Here is a 27,078-nt window from a genome sequence, read left to right as displayed (position 1 = left end):
CCCTCTACTGATAATGGAGAATGAGTTAGGCAGTGATTCTTTTATTCTGACATTAATCATCATAATTTATCAGTCATACATCATCATAGAGAACCTGTTCACATCATAGCAAAATTAACAAAATTACTTTCCAGTGACCTAGTGAAAATGGAAGAGGTTTTCATGGGGGAAGAGATGAGGGGGGTGAATGAGAAACATTTCCTTTATATGGCAGATGCGGGAGTTTCTTGATGATGGGGAGAGCTTCTAGACCTTACAAAATGTTGAATAGGATGATCCATACACACAGGCAGAGAAAACAGGCTATGATAGAGATGGGCTACAAGGTGTGCATGCTCCAAAAATATGGTCATGTATCCTGCCATATGCCTGACACACCTTCCATTAAAACATCTTTTTAACAAACTTTTTTTTTTTTACACATCTACTAAAATGTGCAGAAAGAAGAGTAAGTCCTTCTGAGTCAGGGGAGGTAGAGAGCACAAGCATGAATAAGACATAGATGCTGCCTTCAGTGAAATTTGTGGTCTCCAAGGGAAGACAGTGGATAAGACAGGTAGGAGATAAATGTCCATTATATGATGAAGATGAAAATTGTCCAACTGGATCTTCAGAAAACCCCTGTTAATATTCCATTGTTTCTGAGTTAGAAGCACATGAAATAATTACCCTTCACCATTTACCAGTTACATAGGCATACACTGATTTGTTGAATTTGCTTGAAAAGTAGAGCCGAAGATCCTTTGAAAATGGAAGAAGTTATCATGGGGGAAGAGATGAGAGGGGGTGAATGAGAAACATTTCCTTTATATGGCAGATGCGGGAGTTTCTTGATGATGGGGAGAGGTAGCTTAAGGTATTAGGCACTAGACTCCAGCGCCCAGTGACCAGGGGATAATGCTGAAAGAGAAGGGAGGGCAGGAGCGAATATCGTGAACACAAACTTTGTCTATTTCAAGAGCTTTGCCCCTTCTTGGACTGGTATTAAATGCATATCTGAGCAGGTAAATGCAGTGCACGTGTTTACATTGGGGAGGTAGCGGAGAGTAGTAGTTTAGGTCTAGGGTTCAAGAGTCAGCTATTTGTGTGACTTTGGAGGAAGCAATTTAACCGCTTTGTACCCCACCACCCCCAGTTTTCTAATAAGTAAAAAAAAGTCTTAATAGGATTTAATTAGGTGCTATACAGAAAGAGTTTAGACCAATGCCTGACATATGGCATTCATCCAATAAATGTCAATAATTGTGATTCGTTTTGGCATTATGTCAGTAATAACTATTAGATATGATGCTCCTCTAATTTGTTCCTAAAGTTGCATAAGACTCGACTCTATATTAAGGAATCCTGCTAAAAAGTAGACATATTCTAATGAGAATCTCCTTAAGATGGCAAAACTGGGGCAAAGAGATGAAAATGACTTGCCCAAGGGCTCAGAGGCTGCTCCTAAAATGGGGAGAGAGGCTATTTAAGGCAATGGTGATGGATTTCCCCAAAGACAAGGGTTTGATACACGTAGAGTATGGAACCGGAATCCAGGCTGTACCACTTAACTCGAGGCGTCATTTGGGAAGTTACCTGATTTCTCTGAGCCCTGGATTGTGCACCTGCCAAATAGGTATAGTAAATATACCTACAGTTGGTGAAACTCAATAGCATGAAGTATGAAAACTGCGTGTGGTCTGGGCCCAATAAAATCAGCCTCTCCATTGATTATTATCATTATTATTACTATTGTTATAACAGATCTTTAGGCGGCGTCAGGAAGTGCCTGTCTGGGATGCTATAATGCGTTTGGCTCACCACTATGCCCCAGCTCCTGGCACCCAGTAAACACTCAGGAAACGTTTGAGGAATGAATATACGTCATTTGAGGCAAGAGAGGGCAGTCGGCTGACTGCCTCCGGGCTTAGCTCTCCCCTCCGGCAAAAGCCGGAGCCCGAAGCAGCCCGTAACCCGGGAGCCCAGGCACTACTTGGCAGCGGGTGAAACCCACCTCGCCCCAGTCGGAGCTGTTGGAGAGCGCCCCGCCTGGACGCGCATCTCTCTGTGAGCGGCTCTCTCCCAAGCCCTTATTTTTCTGGTTTGCGGTTTATTTACTTAAGCATTTACAGCTCCCAGGAGCAGAGGGACTGCTAGAGGTAGGGTCAGGACTGAGGTCGCGGTATGTATTTTCTGTCTCCCAATCTCAGAGCCCGCAAGTCACAACACGGCTCCTTTATTTGTGCACCGGAGAGGTCTGCGTTTCTTTACCTCCTGAGGGGCGACAAAAGACACGCAACTCGGGCTCAGAAAAGTGCTCTCACGCGACTTGCCTGTGTCTCCGCTTGCGTGGACCGCCGCTCCCAGGCTTGGTTTTTCGTGCAAACCCGAGCAGGGCGGAGCAGATTAAATAAAGACAACCTCGCGCCTTTAATCCTTGACCGCAAACACTGGCGTTTTTGTGCCCCGGATTTCTGAAATTCTTGGCTCGGGACCCAAGGCAGGGGGAGGGTGGGCTTGTAAAAACTTCCCAAAGCAGAAATCCGAGCTCCTAGCCCCTCCCCGGCCCCAGTGACACCTGGATTCCAGGGAAGGGGGGCAGCCGGAGGAGAGGCGTCCCCAAGGGTTGCGGGCGCTTCCCAGGGGTGGTTTTGGATGGCAGGCTCCAAGACCTACCTACCCAGCCAAGGTACGGGACAAGCAGCCTGAAAGCCTCGCAGGACGCCCCTCCCCTGTCCCCGCGCGCGTCTATTTAGGGCCCAGCCCGGGCGCCCAGGGGGTTCTGGGACTTGTAGTCCCTCCCCGCTGCCTCAGGCGCCGCCACCACCCGGTACTCGGACTACATTGCCCAGGGAGCTTCCCGGCCTATATAAGACACCCGGAGCCGCTTCAAAGTGCAGTAACCATGTGGATGTGCTGCTGAAGCGTTTCCTCAAGCTCGCTGGGGTGGGAGGAGAGGAGGAGGAGGAGGAGGTGGTGGTGGTGGAGGAGTAGGCAGGGGGTGGAGAGAGAGAAAGCGCACGCCGAGAGGAGGTGTGGGTGTTCCGCTTCCATCCTAACGGAACGAGCTCCCTCTTCGCGGACATGGGATTATCCAGCGGCTGCTAACCCCTCTCCTCGCCCTGCTCCCCCAAACCGGCGTGGCTCCCCGGGCACCAAGGTAGCGGCTGGGGCCGGGCAGAGGGCGCGGGGAGTTGGCACTGGCTCCCCCGGCGCAGAAGTTTTTGCCCCGGTCTCGGGGAGATATCGATGGATGTGCATGCAGTTGGCATGCATTTGGGGGTTCCTTTACTGCGGGCAGTGTTTTTGGAGGAGCTCATTTGAGGCTTAAAAAACAAATATCCTCGACTCTAGTGCGTGGCTTTGGGGGCTCCCTATTCTGGACTGGTGTGGCATTCCCCCAAGTTGGAAACTGTTGCTGCAGCTGCAGGAAATAGTTTTTTTTTTTTTTTTTTTTTCTCGGAGAGAGGTTGTGGGGGTGTCATATGTGAGCCTGCTCAAGGAAATAATCTTTCTAAAAATGTAGCCCTCTCTTGCGCTCCATGGTTGGGAGAATAATGCATGTGTGGGGGGCCCCCGTGGGGAGGGTTTTTAAAAACGGAAGAAAACCGGGGAAGCGGTGAGAGATGAAGTGTGGACGAAGCTCATGTCCAGTGAGGATGCGGGCTTCGGATACTTGGCCTCCTCACCGGGAAACAAGTGCTTTGGGATCTGCCAAACACTTCCCTTAGTTCCAGCCTCCCGCACGTTCGAAGTTTATGCGTGCCTAGTCTCACTTGTCAGTTACATCCTGGAAATAAGAGTAGTTACCTGTAATCGTCGCCCAAGCGATCCCACCAACCTGCCTGCCAAAATTGGAGGGTGGGGTGGGGAGGGGTCTCCCCAGGGAAGGAGGCTAAAGAAGTTGGAAACTTGTAATTTGGAGCACTTCTGTTAGAGACTCATCTTCCGCGATCTGGTACTCAGTCTTCTTTCTTTCTAAATATTTAGGAGCTGACTACAGAGGAGCAGGATTTGCACCCCTCGCTGGGCTTGTTTTGGCAACAGAGTGCCTGACCCGGGTCAGGTGAGTGTGGAAGCCTGAGTGCTATAGTCAATAATGAGTTTTTGTCCTAAGCCTATTTTAAGTTCTATCTAAATCGCCAGTGAGGTGGGGGGTAAGAAAGAAAAAGAAACTCCGTGGCTCAGCCTTCAAAATTTGCCTCTGCCTTTGGTGAGGGCTTTTGGGAGCAGAGGTCCAGTGGACTGTCCGTTTCTTGGACGTAGCTCAGAACTGAAGGAGCCTGAAGGTTTATGAAAGAGGCGGGGAGGGGAAAGGCCATTAAATGGAGCAATAAAACGGCGGCCCATTGCTGGTCTGAAAAGCGTGCTGATTATTTAAATTCTAAAGGACGCAGTGCATTTCATATGCCAAGATGTGTAAGCAATATTAACTGCTTCTCTCCTTCAAAAAATAGTCACTCTTTTCTAATTTTGAACGTGTGCTTAATCAGAGTAGGTTGGATTGCAAGAAATGAAAGTGGTTGCTGCAAGTTGAAAGAATTAGAACTTTAAAAAGGGAAGTGAGTTACTGGAGCTTAAGATAGTAGCATCCAGCCCTTGACTCGAGCCACCTGAAAGTCAAGGAATCTGGCAGGGCCCTGTTGTTTTGGGGCCTGTGGTGGAATATGAGCTGAGAGCAGCATTTATCTGTAAACACAACAGTTCCTATTTTTTCCCCAAAATGGTCAGACTGCATTTGAAGAGTGGGAGGTTTCAGCGGGTGCACGTACATCACTATTGCTGCAGATTTGGCCATCAAAAGTTTTTTCTCCTAAAATGCTCAGGAACATGGTAAATAACAGGGTAACAGAGGTGGGTAGGGGTGGGTGGCTGGGTCTTTGTAACTTTTATAACATTCTAAATATTTAGCTGTTCCCTGGGCTACAATCTTTGGGCTTTTCTAATGAGAAAATAAAAGTCAGACACTTCATTATAGTGGTATAGTGCTTTTGTTTCCTGTTGATAAGATCCTTAGGAGTACTGGCAGAGTGAGAAGCATTTGGATGTAAGAACTCTAGTTTCTTCTTGAAGTTCTTTTATTGACTCACATGGCTGTGTGGGTCCTCTTAAAGCCAAAGATTAGGTCCAGTTCCCCTCTTCAGAATTAGCTGTACAGCAAGGAGAAACTGGTCCACAGACTGTTTTCTAACTGGTTGCTAAAAATAATAAGATGGACACATTAAGTACTTGTAAGCCGGGTCCACAGCAATGTATCTCACAAACCCTGTGCAACAGATGCAGGTGAAGAAACTGAGGTGCAGAGAGTGAAATCACTTGCCCAGTAGCTAGTACAAAGTAGGAGCAAGGTATAACCTCAGGCGGTGAGGCTGCACTGCATCCCACAAATGGACCTAAGTTGATTTGGGGATGGTGGTGGTGAGAGGGAAGCAAGGAAAAGTGGTAAACTTACTGCTATTGATGAAATAACTTGCTTACAGCCCACCAATGACGAAATAGTACTTAACATTGATATAAGAAGTAAAGGATGTAGCCACAAACATAGGGATAAAAGAGTGCAGATATTTGAGGAGGTATTAGATGTTGTAATGAGTTCATTTTGGAAAACCTGAATGGGAAGAGTAAAAAGAAACCAAACCAAACCACAAGGAACATTATGTAAGTTAAGCATTAGGCTCACCTCCTGGCTGAAATACCTCTTGATTATTTACATCAAAGCATCTGAGTAGGTTAAAAGGATCAGGCATTTCCCCATCTGAATAATTTGAAAGTTTAAACTGCAGTTAGTCTGCAATGTGAAACGTTGATACCTTTTCATATACCTTCCAGTTTGCTTTGCAGCCAGTTGTGCAGATGTTTTTGTTCTCTATTTTTTCTTTCAAGTTCGTGTGTGTGTGTATATGCACATGTACATTGAAAGTACAATCTGCTCTTTGAATAATTCAAGTCAGAACAGAAAATCCTTTCAAGATATCGTTCTTATCAGGCAGGGAAAGTTCTTCATGTTCTAAATGAATTACTCTGGCTCTTGCATTGAGACCCGTGAAAGTCATTTGGGGTTGACAATGGTATCGCTTTAAACAAAGTGATTGTCTTTTGGAGGGAACTGGCGTCTTTTCTTTAGGAATGAGAAGTGGAATGGCTGCTTAGAAAAAAAAGGCCGGGCGCGGTGGCTCAAGCCTGTAATCCCAGCACTTTGGGAGGCCGAGACGGGAGGATCACGAGGTCAGGAGATCAAAACCATCCTGGCTAACCCGGTGAAACCCCGTCTCTACTAAAAAAATACAAAAAAACTAGCCGGGCGAGGTGGTGGGCGCCTGTAGTCCCAGCTACTCGGGAGGCTGAGGCAGGAGAATGGCGTAAACCCGGGAGGCGGAGCTTGCAGTGAGCTGAGATCCGGCCACTGCACTTCAGCCTGGGCGACAGAGCGAGACTCCGTCTCAAAAAAGAAAAAAAAGAAAAAAAAGAGATGGATGAACTCCACAAAGATCAGCAGTCTTTTTCTTCAAAATATTTTCAAGTGAGGAAGATCAGAGTGTTGGTATTACAGGGAGGAAGGAGAGTGGGCAGAGAGAAAGATAAAAAAGAAACCTTTAATCCAATGGTGTGCAACCAACTGACTTCCAGAGGCGGGGGAACATCACATGGCTTTTCAACTCATTTATAAAGATATCATGGAAACTCTGTCTGATTTCTTCACAAGCAGCTCTTAGAAAACAAACCAAAATGAAACAAGCACCAAATATGAACAACAGAAAAAACAGCCAAAATAAAAGTAGGCCTGAAGTTAGGTTTCTAGGTCAAGCTGTCTTTGGCTACATCTCATTAAGGAGTCTCTGCAAGGCCAGTGTCTATCTTGTTTACTATTGGTTTGATTTTTTAAAACAAAACACATTGCATTTGCAGGCTGTCAACCAGAAGTGCATGCAGTTTTGTTTTTTTTTTTTTTCATTTTTGCTGTTTTAAGTTTGTACATAGCTCAATTGATGAATGCAATTAAGGCTTGAAGTCAGTGATGTGAATGACATAACTCCTGTGCTTCCTTACAATTGTCTTGGTGTCTGTGGTTCTGAGATGATTGCTAATGAGGATAAGCCAAATACACCACTGAAACCGTCACCCATTCAACTTTGAGATTTCTAAATTGGATGTAGTTTAAGGCACATGGTGTGGTAAATCTATTTAACAGACTCTAAGGCCTGTTCAAGTTGTTGTGTGTGATTCAAGTGTTTTATTCTTTATTCAACAAATTTCTTGAGCACCTGCTATGTACTAAGGTGTATTCCAGGTGCTCAGGATATAGCAAGGAACAAATCATCCTGTTCCCAAGAGGCTTACATCCTAGTTAGTGGGAGGTAGCCAATATAAATAAATAAGTAAGTATTACAGTATTAGAGGTAGTAAAGGCTACGGAGAAAAAGAAAACTGGTTAAGCGGGGATCTGAAAATAACAAGTGGAGAAATTAGATCCCTTGTGCATTGCTGGTGGGAATGTAAAATGGTGAAGCTGCTGTGGAAAACAGCATGGCAGTTACTAAAAAAATTAAACATAAAACTACTTTATGTCCCAACAATTCCACTTGAAAGTATATACTTTAAAAAATTGAAAATAGGGACGTGAGCAGATATTTGTACACCTGTGTCAGTAGAAGCATTATCACAGTAGCGGAAAGGTAGAAACAACCCAAGTCTATTGATGAATGAGTAGATAAACAAAATGTGAAATATACATACAATGGAATATTATTCAGCCTTAAAAAGGGAATTCTGACACATACTACAATGTGAATGAACCTTGAAAACATGCTAAACGAAACAAGCCAGAAACAAAAGGATGCATAATTTTATGATTTTTCTTAGAGAGGCATCCAGAGTAGTCAGATCCCTGCAGACAGAAGTAGAATGGTGATTGCTGGGGGAGAGAGAAGACAGGAAGGGGGAGTTAGTGTTTCTTGAGGATAGAATTTCAGTTTGGAAAGATGAAAAAGTTCTGGAAATGGATGGTGGTGATGTCACACAACAGTATGAACGTACTTAGTGCCACTGAGTTATAACATTTCAAAGTGGTGTGTTATGTATATTTTACGGTAATTTAAAACAACATGATGAGGGGTATTAAGGGAGTACTCAGGTGGGGATTAGATCTTTACTACATGACATCTCAGCACAGATCTGAAGGAGGCAAACGAGTTAGCCCTATAGATATCAGGGAAAAAGTGTATTTCAAATGTCAGAGCAGCAAGTACAGAGGCCCTGAGATAGGAGTGGGTGTGACATGTTGGAGGTAGGAGAAGAAGGCCAGGGGAGAGTGCTCCGAGTTCAGGAGGGAGAGGGAGTCAAGGTCCAGACCTGTAGGGACCAGATTTTGCAGGTCAACAGTGGTTTATCTGAGGACTTGTAAACTCTCACAGAATTCTCAGTGTGGTTTTCAACATCACAAAACTACATTGTCCTTTCCGAAGAGGCTCTGGTAAGGTTGGCAGGATCACATACCAGATGGGAACTCGATAGGGGGTAAAACCCAGATTTCCGGACTGTCTGGTTAATGACAGGACTTACCTGGGATTGTAACTCACTTCAGTAGAAAAGGAAAGTTTGACAAATAGGTGAACATACAGGTGACTTGAAGAGCAAATTCTAAGAACTCAATGATAATCATGGAGTTTCAGCACAAACCTTCTATGTCCTACCGCCACCCTGCGGTGTATCCCGTGTCATTTTAAGAGATATTTACAAGGAGGACTAATATTCTGCTCTCCAGCATCCTTGGGGAATTAGAAGCTTCACATCAGTGATTCTCCCTAATAAGTGAAGTGGACCCCTGCGTGTGTGCAAACTTAAAGCAAACCTCAAATTTTATTACTTAATACATAAGATAGTCATATTCATGTAGCACACACCCTGGACTCTGCTACTCAGGAGACTGAGGCAGGAGAATTTCTTGAGCCCAGGGGTTTGAGGCTGTAGTGCACTATGATTGCATCTGTGATAGCTACTGTACTCCAGCCTGGGCAACATAGCAAGACCCCATCTCTATTTAAAAAAGTTTTTTAAGGAGAAAAAGATAGCATATTCATTGTAGTGCAACATTAGGAAATAAAGATGAGCAATGAAACAAAACAAAGCAATTCCAACTATTCGAGATTAGGGTTTCAGGCTTTTCCTCTAAGCATGTATATGTAAAATGTATGTATATATTTGAATTTCATAAAAAGGGACTTATATAGTACCACTCATTTGGTAAATTACCTTTTATACATCTCGAACATCTTTTCTAAATGTGTCTACCCCTTTGATGGCCTTTCATTTTTACTGAGTCTATGTTTATACTTCCTAGATATATATACATATGTATATAGATATTTGTAAAAAATACATATAATAATTTTGCACATAAACATATTTAACAGTTTGAATTAGGATCCAAATAAGGTAAATACGTTACAAATGGTTGATATCCACTAATCTCTGTATTTCTTCTACAAATCTTTTTTCCGTGCATTTTGTTGTTGTTGTTGTTATTGAAGAAACTGGGTGATACACATCTCCACAGTTTAGACTTTGCTGACTGCATCAGTGCAATGTGGTTTAACATGTTTCTCTATCCCCTTGGTCTACTATAATTTGGTAGTTACATGTAGAGGCTTGGTCAAAGTTAGGTTCTTTTCTTTTTTAAATTGAGAAGGGGTCTCACTACGTTGCCTAGGCTGGCCTTGGACTCCTGGTCTCAAGCAATCTTCCTGCCCTAGCCTTCCCAGTAGCTGGGACTCCAGTAAGTCTACTCTGTAAACTTTGCTTAGGTGGGTGTGAGATGTTGGATGTCTACTCTTGTTATATTAGCACCCCTTGATGCTCACTACCCGAACCCATTAGTTCTTTAGTCTGTGAGAAATGGGCTGGTAAAGTTCTTGAGATTTTGACACAGCCCTTGTAGTCTGTGCTAGCTTTTTTGATTTCTATATAACAAGATGTTCTAGGCTCATCTTCTCTATTTCTTATCCCAGACCAAGAATCAGCCTTTTCTTCAAGGAGCCTTTGCTCTTTTAAGAGGGGAATTTTTTAAATTTTGTTTTTTCGAGACAGGGTCTTACTCTGCTGCCCAGGCTGGAGTGCAGTGGCATGATTTCAGCTCGCTGAAACTTCTGCCTCTTGGGCTCAAGCTATCCTCCCACCTCAGCCTCCTGAGTAACTGGGACTACAGGCATTCAGCACCACATCTGGCTAATCTTTTGTGTTTTTTGCAGAGATGGGGTCTTGCCATGTTGTCCAGGCTGGTCTCAAACACCTAGACTCAGGCAGTCTTCCCACTTCAACCTCCCAAAGTGTTGGGATTACAGGCACAAGACATCACGCCTGGCCAAAATGGTATTTGGAGATCTCCACTTAGGGCCAAGATCATCCTCATCTTACAGACGAGAAAACAAATTAAAATGAAGAAAACTTAAAACTTGAATTTCCTAGGTGAAAGCATTTCCAAAATGCTATTGACCTATCCTTGCCTTTTTGCAAAGAATTCTGAACATAATCTAAGCTTTTTAAAAAAATTGGTTTTGGGTTTAGCCTTCGTGTCCTGAGGCTGAGACATCGTTGTTCTCCCCAGATGGGCAGGAATGTTACTCTTGTTCTGTATACATGTTTTTCAAACTCTGTGACAACCCACGAAGAGGTTGTTAAATTAATTTAGTGGGCCTTGATGAACTTTTTATTTTTAGTTTTTGAGACAGGGTCTTGCTCTGTTGCCAAGGCTAGAGTACAGTGGCATGATCTTGGCTCACTGCAGCCTCAACCTCCCAGGCACAAGCGATCCTCTCACCTTGGCCTCCTGAGTAGTTGGGACCACCAGTGTGCCCCACCACTCCTGGCTAATTAATTTTTTTTTTTTTTGGTAGAGATTGGGTCTCCCTATATTGCCCAGGTTGGCCTTGAACTTCTGGGCTCAAACGATCCTCTTGCCTTGGCCTCCCAAAGTGCTGGGACTGGAGGTGTGAGTCACCAGGCCCGGCCAAACTTTTTTTTTAATGACATAACCTAGAATAGAAAACATGGAAGTGTATTGCACGGATACTTAAGAAGAACTATGTACGTCGCAACAAAATTCTTTGTCTCACATGCACAATGAACATTGGTTTGTAAGCTCAATATTTTCCTTACTCTGAGCTGCCGTCAAAAGTTTGAGAAACACTATACTACATCTTTGCCACTCCAAGTGTGGTCCCCAGACCAGCGTTACTGACATTAACTGGGAACTTGTTAGCAATTGCAGGCTCTCAGACCCTACCCCACATTCAATGAATGAGAACCTACATTTTTGCAAGATCCTCAAGTGATTTACACACACGTGAAAATATGAGAAGATCTGCATTGGAGGATTCCTATTCCTGTGCTTTTTCAGTCCTTGTCATTTAGTGGTTCCTTTGCTTTTTCATGGCTAGCTCTCACTTGTTGAAGCTGAAGCTGACCTTTGTACTTTTCCCCTGCAGTCTTATTTTCAGTGAATTGGAAAGGTAGGCTAATCACCAACCTGAGGTGAGAGTAAGTAGCTCTCACATGATTCCCTCTCCGACAAACATGGGAACTTTCATGCTTATGTTTGGGGATGCTTTTATTGGCTCTTCAGATGAAGACAGAAAGAGACCAGAAGGTACACATACCCCTACTTAGAGTTGTGCAGTCACTGCTGTTCACCTGCTGTCATGGGACACTGAGGAATTTATGTTTCATCATACTTTCTGACCTGTCCCATCAGCATAACTTCTGGACTGCTTGATATAATGCAGCTCATCAGAAGAAGGTGAACATAAGAAGAATATCACTAGCCTCCAAGTTTCTTGCTGTTCATTTTCATTTCAGAAGGAGCTTTATCTGGGAAATGATTTTCTTTTGCAAGAACAGCTTAAAAGCATCCCAGGCACATATTTCTGAACAGAAAAAGCTGATATGACACCCAGACAATGGACGTTCATTTGTTTGCCTTGTTGTGTGTGTGTATGTTCTGCCTCATGTGTCCCTCCCCACCCTCCTCTGTCCACCTCGCCAAATCCTTCTATTCCTTAGGGCCCAGCCCAAATGCTTTCTCCTCTGGGAAGCTTTTTCTGATACTTGAAAATCTGTCATTCGAAACTCCAGGGCCCTGAAACCTATTTTCCTTATGGGCCTTTTGTTTTTTTAACTCATAAGAATACCTGGCACACAGGAAGTGCTTACACAATTAAGTAATTTATATATGTTTTTTTTTCTCCCTTTGAAGGCTGCTTGGAAAAACTAATTTTTTGTATCCCTCTCCTTTTTTTTTTTCTTTGAGAAGGAGTCTCGCTCTGTCACCAGGCTAGAGTGCAGTGGCGTGATCTTGGCTCACTGCAACCTCTGCCTGCCGGGTTCAAGTGATTCTCCTGCCTCAGCCTCCTGAGTAGCTGGGACTACAGGCACGTGCCACCACGCCCAGCTTATTTTTTGTATTTTTAGTAGAGATGGGATTTCACCATGTTGACCAGGATGGTCTTGATCTCTTGACCTCGTGACCTGCCCACCTTGGCCTCCCAAAGTGCTGGGATTACAGGCGTAATCCACTGCACCTGGCCCCTGTACCCCTCTCCTGATTAAATATTTCTTAAACTGGCATCTTTCTTTGAAAAGCCTTACAGCCAGGCATCGTGACTCACGCCTGTAATCCTAGCACTTTGGGATGCCAAGATGGGTGGATGACCTCAGGTCAGGAGTTTGAGACCAGCCTGGCCAACATAGTGAAACTCCATCTCTACTAAAAATACAAAAAAAATTAGCTGGGCATGATGGCGGACACCTGTTGTCCCAGCTACTTGGGAGGCTGAGGCAGGAGAATTGCTTGAACTCAGGAGGTGGAGGTTGCAGTGAAATGAGATGGCACCACTGCACTTCAGCCTGGGTGGCAGAGTGAGACTCCATCTCAATAAAAAAAAAAAAAAAAAAGAAAAGCCCTTTATTGCAGAGGGTGATGTGAGGACTGTGAAGAGATATATTAAGCATTTCCTTTTGATAGCTTTTGAGGTGTTGTTCAGTACAACTCTAGAGGACATTCGTCTTGGGAAACTGTTGAGTATTCATAAAAGGGAGTGGAAAAATCAGGTAGTGAAACCAAGCTGCTCTCAGGTCATAATGGTGTTGCCCTGGTGAGCCACAGGATAGGGACTCTGCAGTACCGAGTGTTGACTGCTTCTTGGGTAAGGGGCAAAACATGGAACATCTGTGCATCTGTTTCCTCTTCTGTAGAATAGGTGTAAAAATAAAAATACCTGCTTCGGGTCATTGCTGCCGAGTTGTCTAAAAACAAATGTTTGCAGAAGGCCTTACAGATAAAAAGCAAAGCAAAACCTATCTATGTCCTAGAGCAGTGGTTCTCAGTGGGGACAGGGAGGGTGATTTTGTCCTCCAGGGGACATTTGGTATCATCTGGAGACATTTTGGTGGTTCTGTCTGGCAGGCAGGGGTGGGGTGCTACTGGCATTTTGTGAACAGAGGCCAGGGATGCTGCTCAACAGTACACTGGACAGCCCCCGGACCCCAATACACACACACACACACACACACACACACACACACACAACGGAGAGCTCTCTGCCCCAGAATGTCACTAGTGAACAGGTTGAGAAACCCTGTCCTTGAGTGAATTTTTCAGGCTTGGTGAGACTTTTATCCCTCTCTGAGGATATTGACCTAACTAGATTTGCTGTTTTTTTGAGGTTTCTGTGTGGGCAGAGGGGTGTCTTTTCAGGCTGGGACTGACTTCAACTTTTTAACAAAATAAGAACCCTCCCCCTCTCGCCCCCTCCCAAAAACCAAAAAACCAAAAAAACACTGGCCTTGGTATCTGGAGCCCTGTGGTCTAGCTTTGGCCACTCGTCGGGTGTGTGACCTCCAAGAAATCACTGGGCCTCAGGTTTGTTTTTTCTACCCGTAAAATAAGGAGTTTTAGCTAAATGCTCTCCACTCACCAAATCTGCAGCTCTCTGCCTTGGAAATGTTGAGCTTTTGGTTGGCTTCTCTTACTTTGGCCTTGAAGAGTAGAAGCCATGAGACCGAATGTCAGAATGGGCATCTTTTTTGAGAAATAACTGTAGATACTGTACCTGGTTGGGGAAAAGGTTACTTAGCAGACATGTCTGAAAAAGTGAGTAGGTTAATTTTTGTGTGTGTATGTGTGTGTGGCAGGGGGAATGGAGAATGGGCAACATTGTATTATACTAGAGAATCATTCCTCTGAACTTCAGATTTACAGCTGCTATTTCTGGGATGTCATGAAGGGCCTTGCTTAAAGTTGAAACTTCTGAGTTGGTGACTTCCTTTGGGACTGCCTGAAAACGAAAGCAGAATACGATTTTCTATGCTCCCAGAGAAGTGCTTTTTGCAAGAGAATAAATTATCTGATGATGGGGACATGCTGCATTTCTGAGGACGATCTGATTAGCAGCTAGTGGGACAAGAAGGCAAGGAGGGGGAGCTGTGTGAAAATGTGTGGGGAGGAGGGTGGCATTGTGTCCAAGTCAAAAATGTGCTGTTCATCCTCATTTCACAATAAAGATGATATCGCCAAGCATCTTTGCTCAAAGGAAGTCCAAAATTAACCCTGAGAGTGCCCGGGAACAGAAGCAGAGACTGTTGTAAAGGGAGCCTTTTTCTCCCCCTTGAACAAGTCAACCGTAAATGTGTTAGGTTTTCTCTACTCCGTATTTACAGCCATATTACCATATATGTACCTGGGTGAGGACATCGCAGGGAGACTTGTGCTCACTCTGGAGGGAGTTTCCTTGGCCTCTTGCCAGGAGATTGATCAAATGCCAGCAGCTCTTCCTTTTCCTGGGCATACTCCTTTTTTTCCTGTGAAAGACCTCATGGTTTGCTGGGCTCGGCCCATCGTTAACCTGCCCTGCTGGGTACTGCTTGACCTAAAAAGTGAAACGGTGCTTTTTTGTCGTCATCCTTATCTACGGTTCTGAGGGGCCAACCGCCTTAAGGCCTTTTGGCTCGCCAGGTGCTTTGAGCAAAAGCCCTGTGTGTAAGCCCCTCTCTTTGCGCCTAACTTTAAAGGAAGCTTTTTTTTTTTTCTTTTTTTTTGAGAAAGAGTTTTCCTCTGTCGCCCAGGCTGGAGTGCAGTGGCATGATCTCAGCCCACTGCAACCTCCACCTCCCAGGTTCAAGCAAGTCTCCTGCCTTGGCCTCCTAAGTAGCTGGGACTACAGGCACAAGCCACCATGCCTGGCTAATTTTTGTATATTTAGTAAAGATGGGGTTTCGCTATGTTGGCCAGGCTGGTCTCGAACTCCTGACCTCAAGTGATCCACCCACCTCAGCCTCCCAAAGTGTTGGGGTGACAGGTGTGAGTCACTGTGCCCGGCCTTGAGGAAGCTCTTTGATTTTTATTATTTTTTAAAGCAAGCAGCAAGAAAACCAGCACCAAAGGACTTTGGCAAGGGGCTTTTGTCTTTTAGGAGGTGGAGGTAGTGTGGATATGCCAAGAAAGAACGGGGAAGGCTGATGGATTTGTTGTTGGCTACATTTTTTAGCAGAAGAATGTCCAAATGCAGGTGCTTTGGGGCCAGGTGGCAAAGCTTGGCGACTGGAGATAGACGCAAAGGGTGCTGTGTGAGTGAGATGCTGGCATTCACTCCTCACCTGGCTGTGCTTTGCTGGTTCTGGTTTTATTAGGAGTAGTGGGGAAAACATTCTATTGGAGTTGGCATTGACATGTCCAGGTCAGTGCATCTCATGTGTCCCTTTTGTATATTCACTTGTCATTTGAACTTTGCTGTTTTGGCAGAGCTGATTCTCTGCTGATTATAAGCCTAAGAAGTTTAGAAAGAGTAGTTTATGAGAATAGAAAATAGAACAGATTTGAAAGTAGAATTACGACAGCGAATAGGAATGCTTCCTGTGTCCCCCTTTCTATTTTCTTTTTCACAATTAATTGTCAACATAACTATGAGATAAGCGCTCATTATCCCCATTCTGCAGATGAATAAATTGAGGGCCAGATAAGGGAAGTAACTTGATCGAGGTTACAAACTTCCCATTACATTTAGAATAGAAGGCCAACTTTTTACCCTGGCTTGTGAAGTCCTACTGGCTCTGTCTTCTCTACCCTGCCTTTAACCTCTATTTTCTTCCTTTCCCCATTAATGCTGCAGACATTGGGCTGGCTTTCTGTTTCTGGAATTTGCTAAGCTCTTTTCTGCTTTACAGCCTTTGTACTAGCTGTTTGCTCTACCTAAAATGCTCTTCCGCCTGATTTTTTTTTTTTTTTTTTTTTGCATGACTGCCTCTATCTTGACTTTCAGGTCTTCGCTTAAACGTCTCATCTCGTTTCTTCTGACCAGCCAAAATTGCATTGTCACTTAATCATATCACCCAGTTTTAATTGTTTGCATGTACTCATCACTATCTGATCTGTCTTGCTTATTTCATCTGTTTCCTGTCTGTCTGCCCTCACTAGAATATAGGTATCACGGGAGCAAGGACCTTATACGTCTTGCTTTGATCTGTATCCCCCGTACCTAGTGTAGTGGTGGCGTATAGTAGGTATCAATACATACGTTCTATAAGAAGAAAGATTTAAGTTTCAAATCGAGCAGTTCACTTTCTAGAGCCCTGGCTGTTCAGTTGTATATTTTACATTTTCTTCCTGTTAATATATAAAGTTTCCAAACTTATACAGTGAGAGTCCTAAGCATACAGTCGATGCCAGGGCAACTCTTAAGAAAAGTTTATGGCAACAGTTTTCAAACTTCTGGCTCTCAGGAGCTCTTTACATGCCTAAAAACAATTCAGGACCCTAAAGAACTTCTACTGATGTGAGTTACATCTGTCTATATTTACCATGTTAGAAATTAACACTGAGAAAATGAACACTGAAAAAATATTTTTAAAAACCCGTTACACATTAACCTATTGACATATTTTTAATGAACAATAAGAATATTTTCCCAAACAAAAATTTTGTGAGAAGAGTAGCTTTTTTTTTTTTTTTTTTTTTTTGCGAATCACTTTGAGATCTGGCTTCATAGAACATAGTTGGATTCACAGATCTTATATCTGTTTCTGTCTTCAGTCTGTTGTTACATCATGTGCCTTGCAGCCTCTGGAAAACTTCACTGTACATGTGTGAGAGACTGAGTGAAAATGAAAATAATGCCTCGATGTTATTGTGAAAATAGTTTTGACCTTGAAGTTTCCCTGACTCTTGGGCCACCATTGAGGGCCACCAGCTCCTAGAGTACATAGGTAATTTGAAATGTGGGGTTGTGGCATGGAACATTAGAGAGAGGGAGAAATTGAAGGCTTAAGAGACAGAGTGCAACTGACCATCTCTAAGTCTGGGTATTGTATCAGATCTTCCTGTTCAGAAATAAATGCACGGGGATACTTTTCAGTTGTTTTTGTAACAAAGCAAAATAGTTGTTTTGCTTCCTAGTTAAAGCTCCTTCTGAAATGCAAAGGAAAGCTGAGAATGTGGAAGCTAGTGGTACTTGTCTTACGTTCATCTTTTTCTTAGGAGCAAGATTATACCAAGCAGTCCAGAAGCTCTGCAGTGGGATGGGTCATTAAAAAATTATAAAGCATAGGTTCCTCTCTGTGTCTGAGAATAGCAGCTTCAAGTGTAACTTCCTTTGTAACTGTTAGTCTCCAACCCTTACTTGGTTCTTTTTGTAGCTTTTGGCCTCAGATGAAGTTGTGTCCTACAATAGAAATTAGATTGATGCCTATTGCTCTTAGGTTCTGTCATAACTGGTGTTTAAGGAACCAGGGTAGAAGCTTTTAATAATAGATGAGCTATATTCTGTGCTAGCCAGCTTCGCCGTTTAAGGAGGTTAAATGATTACAAATTCAGGTCTCTGGGGAGTATTTTGCATGTGTCTTGGGTCAGTGATATATAAGATTTTCACTGTTAAGGTAATTGTGTGGTAAAATACAGAGGAGCTTGGTCATCAGGAGATTAAAGGTGCACTGTGGGGAGGAGGTGAGGGGGTACAGGCATGGCAGGGGATCCGAAGTACCTGATTCTCATGCTTAGAAGGGTCTCATTTAAGGTCAGACTGTCAGTGGGACTGCCCTGCCTCCCTATTACTGAAAGTCAGACTGTTTCGCCCCAGTAGCCAGGCGACTTCATCTTAATTAAATATAGGAGGCTTGCCTTTGTGTCTTGGTGAAAACCGGCAGGTCTGTGGTTTTGGCGTCCCTTAACTAGAATAGAATCAGTTTCTCATTTCCTCCCAAGCCTGTCCACCCTTGAGGATTAAGTGATCCCTTAGGTAACTTCTTGGTTAATGAAGTATTCTACTTTAGCCTCAGTTTCGGGAGTTGTTAACTTTTAAATTCGGAATTCTGTGTAGGCGAAAATCGAGTTTTTTTTTTTTTTTTTTTTAAATGAATGTAATGCAATTAGTTAAGTATGTGCAGGAGAAATAATAGATGGAAAAATTTCAATAAATGAGTTTTCTGCCACAGTCAAATGAGTGAGTTTTCTATCACACTAAAAGCTTTTAGAAAAAAAAAAAAAAAATTCCAAACCTATCTTGAGCTGCTGCTTAAAATTAAATGAACATATTTCTTTTTTAGTGAGGCTGTGCTTTGGCCTGTTTTAACACCAAAGTGGAAGAGGTTCTAAATATTGAATTACTATCCCTTTGAAGAGGTTTCTACCACCCCCACTGCCAGCAGGGGACCTAGATTGATGGTAGAAGGCGGGGGAGTTGAGTTGAGGTCTGGCCAGCTTGGGTATTGTGAGTTTGGGTACTGAAAAACAACAGTACTTTGGAGATGCTGTCCAAGTATCAGCCACCTCGTGGGCTTACAGAGGATTAAAACATTTCTGGGATCCTTGTTTCTCCAGATGCATTTCCTACAGTATTGACCAGGTAAGCAACATTCATCAAGTAGAGGAATCATACGACAGAGGTGAATGAAGACTATGAAGGAACAAAAACAATGTTTTCATTTCAGACTCATTCAGACATACAGAAAATGAGCACAAAGGGCCAAGTATTGTGTTGACCATTTTATGTGAATTATTTGGTTTACTCCTTACAATGACCCTGAGAAATATGAAAGGTTGCCCCCTTTTTTACAGATAAGAGAACTGAGGTTCAGAGAAGTTATGGAAGTTGCTTAAGGACACACAGCTGGTAATTTATGAGGTTAGAATTCAGACTCACATGTTCTGAGTCTGTTTCCAAGTGTACACTCTTATCAGTACTCCAAGCCATTTTGGACATGTGGAGGGGATGGTCAATGGGGATAAAAGTTACAGTATCTTTCCAGGGATAAAAGTTAGATATTTTGTTTCTTGCTTCCAAGTTTCTCATAGAAATCTATTGAAAAGGGCCAGGTAGGCTTCTGTTCTTCTTGATCCAACACTGTAAATTTGGCTTTAATTTGTTTTGGAAAACAATCACCTAAAAAACAAACCAGGTGTGGTGGCTCATGCCTGTAATTTCAGCACTTTGAGACACTGAAGCAGGAGGATTACTTGAGGCCAGAGTTCAAGACCAACCTGGGCACCACCACGGTGAGACCTTGTCTCTACAAAAATAAGAATGAAAAATTTAGCCAGACGTGGTGGTGTGCACCGGTAGCCCTAGCTACTCAGGAGGCTGAGGTGGGAGGATCACCTGAGCCTGGGAGGTCAAGGCTACAGTGAGCTATGATTGCACCACTACATTCCAGCCTGGGTGACAGGGTGAGACCATGACTCTAAAACAAAACCAGTATAAACTCTTCTAGGCAGCAGCAAAGATGGCACTAAAGTGACGTTGAACCCATATTTGACTGCTTGCTGTATCCCAGGTACTACCAGGTACTAGGATGCAACAGGGAAGAAGACAACTAAGGTTCTTGCCCTCATGAGTTTGCAGCCTAGTGGAGAAGACAAACAAGTGAATAAGCAATGTTAGGACAATGGTAGTAGACCCAGGTTGCTATATAGAAGAGTATGTTGGAAACATATAACCCAGATTTGGGAGGTCAGAGAGGGCTTCCCAGAGGTGGAGACATCAAACTGGGACTGTGAAGGTGAGTGGCAGTTAGCCACAAGTGGTGGTGGGGGAGGAAGGGAAATACCTCAGGCTGCAGAGACAGCATGTGCAAAGGCCCGGGGAACAGAGCATGGTGAGGGGCCTGGAAAAAAATCATTATGTTTGGAGTATGGAGAGCAGGGGGAAAGGTAGGCAGGGCTAGATCATGAAGAGCTCCAAAGAGATGTTGGAAGCTTTTAGGCGGGGAAATGATATGGTCTGATTTATGTTTCTAAAATATCATGCGGGATGTTGTATGCAGAATAGATTGAAGAGGAAAGACAGATTCAGAGAAATGAGTAGGAAGGCCTTAGGGAGTCCAGTTGAGAAATGATACTGGCTGAGACTGGTTAGCAGGGGCAGGGGGAGCTAGAAGATTCAAGAGAGATAGTAAAGCTTAAAGTCAGCAAAAATTGATGCTGGATTAGACTTTTTCATTCATTTATTCAACACATATTTACTGAATACCTACTATGTGCTAGGCATTGGTGTTTGGAATACAGTTGTATATAAAACACATCACACACAGATCTCTAGAATACAGCTTGTGCCTTGTAGGGTGTCAGACAGGAATTGCACAAATAAATGTGAACTTGTAACTGAGATGAAGGCTGGGAAGGAGAGATCCATGGTGCAGAGTTTGTAAGAGTAGAATTTAACTTCATCTGAGGGGATGGGGAAGATTTTCTGGTGGAAATGGTAGTTGAATTTAGAGCTGGAGGGTGATTTGGCTATAATTAGAGCAAGGGGTGGGGTAGGGATGAGAGTGTTGTGGGCTTGAGAAAACAACAAGGCAAAGGCCCTGTGGCAGGGAACATGAGAGAGGGAAGACTGGAGGAGCCACCAGGCTTTGCTGGTGGTCACTGAGAAATGGCTATGAAGGAGGAACAGATTGGGCAGGCAGGTAAATTGTTTTTGGTACATTGAGATGCTGTGAGCCGCCAGGAGCAAAACTCTAGTCGCTGTGGGTCATGAGACAGAGTTGGGAATCCTCATCATGTAACAGTGACTGGAGCCAGCAGAGTGGACGAGAAGACCAGGAAAGGTATAGAGAAGGTAGAGAGCAATACAGATTCTGAAGGGCAGCTCTGGCTTCTCTTCCCCAAAGAGATCTCTCTGCATTTGTTTTTTTCTTTATTTGCACCTTTCTTGGGAATAGAATCAAATCCTCCCTGCCCCCCCTTTTTTAGTGCACAGCTCTGGGAGCAGTTTCAATACAGGGCAAAGGGAAACTCAGCCAGAGGGTGGTGTGAGGCTCAACAAAGCTGCCACAGCCCCTCTGCAAGAGTATCTCCCAGAGGCAGTGATCTACTTTTCTTTGCCTTGGCCAAAGCCACCCTGGAAGAACCCTGTTTTAACAGGTGATTCCACCCATCAGAATGGTGGCGGGTGGCGGTGGCGGTTTAATAGTAATAACATATATTGATGGCACGCCTACTTCATGCCTGATGCTTTGCTGAGTGTTTGTAAACACCATCTTGCTGAACCTCATGCCAGCTTGCTGAGGTAGGTGCTCTTATTTTCCCCATTTTAACAGCTGGGAAAAGCGAGGCTTAGGGAAGTTCTGGAACAGGCCTGAAGTTCTTCAGTAAGTAAGTGGCAGAGCCGGGGTTTGAACCTAGGCACTTTGACTCTGGAGCCTCAGTTCCTGCCTGCTGTGGGCTGAGAGGTGCTCTTCACGTCATGCTGCATCAGGAATTGTGGGGAGGATGGTGATGCTTTGTGAAAAGAAGCAAAGCCTTAAGGAGAAATAATCTAGATAGCATTCACATATGCAGAGGTCTTAGATGCGCCAGAGGACAGATAAATAGCAAAAGTTCTGGCAGGCAGCTGTCCTTTGTGGGGCTAAGGGAGGGGACAGGAGTAATTGTTTTATTGTTTTCACAGGCAGGGTCTTGTTCTGTTGCCCAGGCTGGGCTACAGTGGTACGATCACAGCTCACTGCAGCCTGGAGCTCCTGGGCCCAAGTGATCCTCCCAAGTAGTTGGGATTACAGATGTGTGCCACCATGCCCTGCTAATGTGTTTTTATTTTTATTTTTATTTTTTTGTAGAGATGGGTCTGGCTGGTCTCAAACTCCTTGCTGCAAGCCATCCTCCTGTCTTGGCTGTTTAAAATGTGATGACAGGCATGAGCCACTGTGCCTGGTTTAGGAGTAATTGTTTGAACAAGGCTGTTTGAACATAGAGTAGTCTCTATTGCCCAGTGAGACCATCCATAGGCAGCATGATGGGGCGATTCCATTATTGGGCAGGAGGTGGAATTACATGCTTTACAGGGTTCCTTCCAACTTTTATTCCGTGATTCTGTGTTTTTTGAAAGGCTAGAATGCTCTGTGGCTGGGAGTTGAGTGTAATTCGCTATTGTTCACCTTTCTTCATCAGGGGAATTAGGAAGGATAAATTATCTTCCCTGAAGTAAAATCTGTCATCGTGGTTCATATAGGAGTTCATTTGTTATGATACACATATGGCTTTTTAAACAGGGGATCCTTTACTGAGTTTAAATTTTGACGCCCTGGAATCTTTCAGAATTCCACTTTGTCTTTCATGGAAGAAAAATAAAAATAACGAGCATAGAGCAATTTCAAGTATGTCAGCCACTGTACCAGGTGCTTTTCAAGCATTATTTCATCCATTCCTCACCACAGCCTCTTGAAGTGAGTATTATCCCCATTTAACAGAGGAGGAAATGAAAGCAGAGAGGTGGCTATGGGCTCCTAATAATAAGCTAAATAATAATAATAATAAGAAGAAGAACTTAGGGACAGAGAGCCAGGGTGGAGCGCGGGAGCTGAGTGCCTAAGCCTGCCCTTGTGTATGTCAGGCATGGCTTGTCAGCAGAGCCCCGGGTGTCCATAAGCGTTTGAAGTTCCGCAGCTCCATGGCAGGTTGGCGCCAGCTCTGTTTTCTCTGAGGTGGTCCTTGTCATGGTGTGAGCGACACAGGAGCCCTGAGTGCAGCTGCTAGAAGTTCACAGGCACAAATGGTCCATGATCAGATAAAAAGGCGGGCTCTCCCACCCAGCTCTGAACAACAGGAAGTCTTCCAGAAGATTGCTCCTAGGCCCATCACTTCTGGGCTGACTTTCCACCTCCACCCCTCCAGGCCACAGAGGCCTGTTCTGTTGACTTTCCCGACCTTTGTTTTTCCTTCCAGGACATCACTGATAATTGCACTAAAACCTATCCTCCTCCCCCCATCTTCTTCCTCCACTTCACTAAGGGGAGGCCAGAGGAGATCTCCAGAGGTTTCTAACTAGACCAGCAAGCTTTCTGCCCAGTCTTTTGTGAGGGGAATTATCACATGAGACCCCTGGGGAAGGATCTGTCCTCCCCCACTTTTTGGTTGTTTTTAATTAGTACCCCTGGCAGATTGCCCAGAGGATCATTAGCTGTGGTGGGTGGACTGGCCTGTGATTTCAGGGGGAGATGTAAAATGTAGCTAAAGGTTACTTGTTCAGTTATCTCGACCACTTAATAAGTATCTTGGTTAGAAGATGCTTATTTTTTTTCTGACTTCTGAAAGTATTACAGAGCCATGGTAGAAAAATTAGAAAACAGAATTGTGCATAAGAATTGTGCATCGGTTCTCTGTAATCATCTGGAGTATAAGAACATTTAACATTTTAACCTATGTTCCCAGGATCACTGTTGATAAACACCTCCACTGAGGAGTCAGATAGACCTAGGTCCCGTGCGGTGGCTCATGGCTGTCATCCCAGCACTTTGGGAGGCTGAGGTGGGCAGATCACTTGAAGCCAGGAGTTCAAGACCAACCTGGCCAACACGGCAAAACCTCATCACTACAAAAAATACAAAAATTTAGCCAGGCTTCATGGTGGGTGCCTGTAATCCCAGCTACTCAGGAGGCTGAGGTAGGAGAATCGCTTGAACCTGGGAGGTAGAGGTTGCAGTGAGCTGAGATCGCATCACTGCACTCCAGCCTGGGCAACACAGCAAGACTCCATCTAAAAAAAAACCGTCAGATAGACCTGGGTTATAATAACCCTGGTCCTCCTGCTTGCTAATTATATGTGACGTGGGCATCTTACCTCTCTGTATTACACCTCAGTGTCTTCAACAACAAAATGGCAATAATGGTAGGTGCCTACTTCCTGCTGTGGTCATGAGGATTCACTAAGAGAACATTTGTAAAGCACTCAGCACAATGGTGGGCATGAGAAATCCTTGATAAATGCCAGCTATTATTATCAGAAAAGAAAATAATGCAGAACTGTGCTGTAGGAATGCAATGTCCAGACATCTATTGCAATGATCAGCTGCAAGCAACATGGGGTACCTCATGCTTTGTCACTTGAGGACACTGAATTGTCTGCTTCTTCCCATTAAGAGCCTGGAATCTTTCAGCAAGGTATCCAGGTGGTGGTGATAGTTCACAAGACAGCAGGCATTTTCTGGCCTAGTCTCTACTGGGGCTGAATGCTTATCTGAAGGGTGATCCTGAAAGGAGAGCCTTAGTCGCACTGGACAAGGCCCTAGTCCTCTTGCCGGAGCACATACCTGTTCTCCTGCATTTGGAAATTCCCTGGTGTCCTTTTGGGAGGCCAGGGTGTACAGACACAAATTTGGTCTGGCTCAAAATTCAAACAAATTGTCTTCTAATAATTGATCTTAGAAGTATGCTGACTTCCTGACCCTTTAAGATAAAGTTTTACAATATAAGCACAGAGGGAACTATTAATCTCCCTTGATGTGTTCCATTTGTGCCACTTTTCTGGATGCTATTTAAAACATTGGTTTGCCTTTAGGTATAAAATATGTAGTTATGAAGAATTAAACAATGACGGACATGATTCCAGAGAGTGGTACTTGGCAAACTGTCCTTCTGCACATTATTTGTGTGTCTTCCCTCAAGGTCTAGAGATACTGGCTCTTTCGTTTGAGAGTTTATTCTGTGTTCTCAGTTGCTGTCTCCCTCTGTAAATAAGTTCATGTTTAATGAAATGCTCTTTATCTCCCCTGCAATGTCTGGGTTGTTGGAGGGGAGGGAAGGGGATGACAAATTAGCTTTTCCCTGCAGCTTCTCACAAGCAGTGAACTGAGGTTCTTTAACATGAGTTTGCTTTCAATAGCTGACATTGCTGCTAAGGTAGGAGGTTGCTTCCTGAAGTGTCATGCTGATCATTGCTGCATAATTCTTCCCGAAAGAAAACTTGGCACCCAGAAAGCAATTGAAGGAGACACAATACTGTTCCACACCATTACAACTCTTGTGACTGTGTGGGGTAAATGGCTTCTGGAAGGGGAAGTTGAGTAAATTGATGGGTAAAGGTGTCTGGGGTTGGAGGAGGGGTTTTGGGAAAACCTGGGTTGCCCTGGACATCTCCACACCAGGTGCCTGAGGAAACACGGGGTGATTAGCTGCAGTCCACACCAGCACCCAATCTTCCCACATAACTGACATTTATTTTTTAAATGTTAATTTAGCTTTTTACAATTGGTTCCCACTCCTCAATATTTATGGCCCCGTTGAAAGCTGTTTCTAGGAGTCACATCAATAGTTTTGTTGATATTTATATGTGTTTGTGTGTTTAATGGTTTCTGGGCTATGTACAGATTTCCTGAGACTTAAGAGCTTTTTGTAAGACTGCCTCTCAATAGCTGTGTGTTCCTGGGCAGGGAACCTTATTATTTTTACCCAAATACTGAAGGATCTGGGCCAGGTTCTGTCTAAAGGGTTTTCGTCCTCTGGAAGTGTTTCTTGGTGAAGGATGAGAAGGAAAGACATTTAAGTAGCATTTGGGTGAAGTGCATACAGTTGTGGAATTCTTAAAAGTTCTAAAAGGCTGCTGGAAATGTGTGGTATTTATTACCAGGTTTCCTTTTATTAATGCCATTTTGTTGGTTTGGTACCTTAGCCCAGGCACTGTGGCCTTGCCAGAAGCAAGTTTTTATACCAGGTGTTTCCTTCTGACTTAACATTCCCTGAGGCAAATTGAATATGTTAATGTTTCATAAGTCAGACTTTCCAAGTAACTCCCTAATCACTGCAACGTTCTTGGCTGAGTTCCCTGCAGGCTTTCTACTCACTGCAGTTTTTATTATCAAGGGTCCTCAACTTGTAGAATCTGATTCAGGCATGGTTTTGTTAGAAACAAATGTTGCTGTGGTTGGAATATCCTGAAATTAAATAATATACGGGGAAAAAATGTTGTTGCATATGTCTTTACTTGGCTCATTGAATTGCCTGCCTGTCAAACTCTTATTTAAATTTGGCTTTTAAGTAAGGCGCTTTGGAAAATTGAGCTAAGCCAACTCTTAGTGACTTTTTTTCCCCTCTGAGCATTTCTTTTCTTCTAACAATGTTGCATATTTTACTTTGTCTAGGATTTTCAAGAAAGACATGTCTGACAAAATGTCTAGCTTCCTGCATATTGGAGACATTTGTTCTCTGTACGCGGAGGGATCGACAAATGGATTTATTAGCACCTTGGGGTAAGAGCATGCAATTTCTTGTGTGGCAGGATTTGTTTAAGACATCATAACATCAGCTTAAAACTGATTTTTCTAACATACGAACATTACCATTTTACTTGGCTTTCTAAGTGCGGTTGAAATCACAAACGCCAAATCCCATATTAGCCAAGTTTAACCTCTCATACAAAAACACAATTTTCTGTATATTTCTGAAAGAGTAAAACCTCATTATTTAGGACACTATTCTGAGTTTATTAAAATTTGCTCTTCCTTTCTATATAAAAGGGAGTGCCTTTATTCCACTATGGAGTACAGTTTAAATGGAATAAAGTGTAAGGATGAATATTTACAGAGCCCAAAGAAGTGCTTTTTAGTTTTGTAACGGCTCTTCTTTTCAAATAGTGACTCCTTTATAATATAAGCAAAGACCAAACCTCCTGGGCTGCCTATCTTTTTTCTTTGAAGCAGACATTTCCTACTTTACATTGCTGTATACGTTTGAAAATTATAAATTGCATAAAGTTCTGTAAATCAGATTTTTGCTCTTTTGTGCTTTTTTCCCAATCTTTATACAACTTTTAAGGGTATAAATATATTTCATAATGTACTCATTTGATTATC

General features: G+C 43.6%; 1 protein-coding gene and 1 long non-coding RNA gene across 2 annotated transcripts in view; one reads left to right on the top strand and one right to left on the bottom strand.

Moving 5' to 3' along the window:
• Positions 1–418: 418 nt before the first annotated feature.
• Positions 419–2,691, bottom strand: LOC105528643. Its single transcript, XR_001004389.1, has 2 exons — positions 2,313–2,691; positions 419–900 (listed from the first exon to the last, which is right to left on the bottom strand). It is a non-coding gene; the product is annotated as an uncharacterized LOC105528643 (long non-coding RNA).
• A 184-nt stretch (positions 2,692–2,875) lies between these two features.
• ITPR1 (inositol 1,4,5-trisphosphate receptor, type 1) overlaps positions 2,876–27,078 on the top strand; it is a 354,179-nt gene continuing 329,976 nt past the window's right edge. Inside the window, exons 1-3 of the mRNA XM_011965454.1 lie at positions 2,876–3,139; positions 3,970–4,045; positions 26,368–26,475. Of these exons, the coding sequence (XP_011820844.1) occupies positions 26,384–26,475 (92 nt within the window). The 5' untranslated portion in view covers positions 2,876–3,139; positions 3,970–4,045; positions 26,368–26,383. The remainder of the gene's footprint in view (positions 3,140–3,969; positions 4,046–26,367; positions 26,476–27,078) is intronic.

Source organism: Mandrillus leucophaeus, unplaced genomic scaffold (genome assembly GCF_000951045.1).
Source record: "Mandrillus leucophaeus isolate KB7577 unplaced genomic scaffold, Mleu.le_1.0 Scaffold727, whole genome shotgun sequence".
Lineage (NCBI taxonomy): Eukaryota > Metazoa > Chordata > Mammalia > Primates > Cercopithecidae > Mandrillus > Mandrillus leucophaeus.
This window is presented reverse-complemented; position numbering and strand designations above follow the sequence as displayed.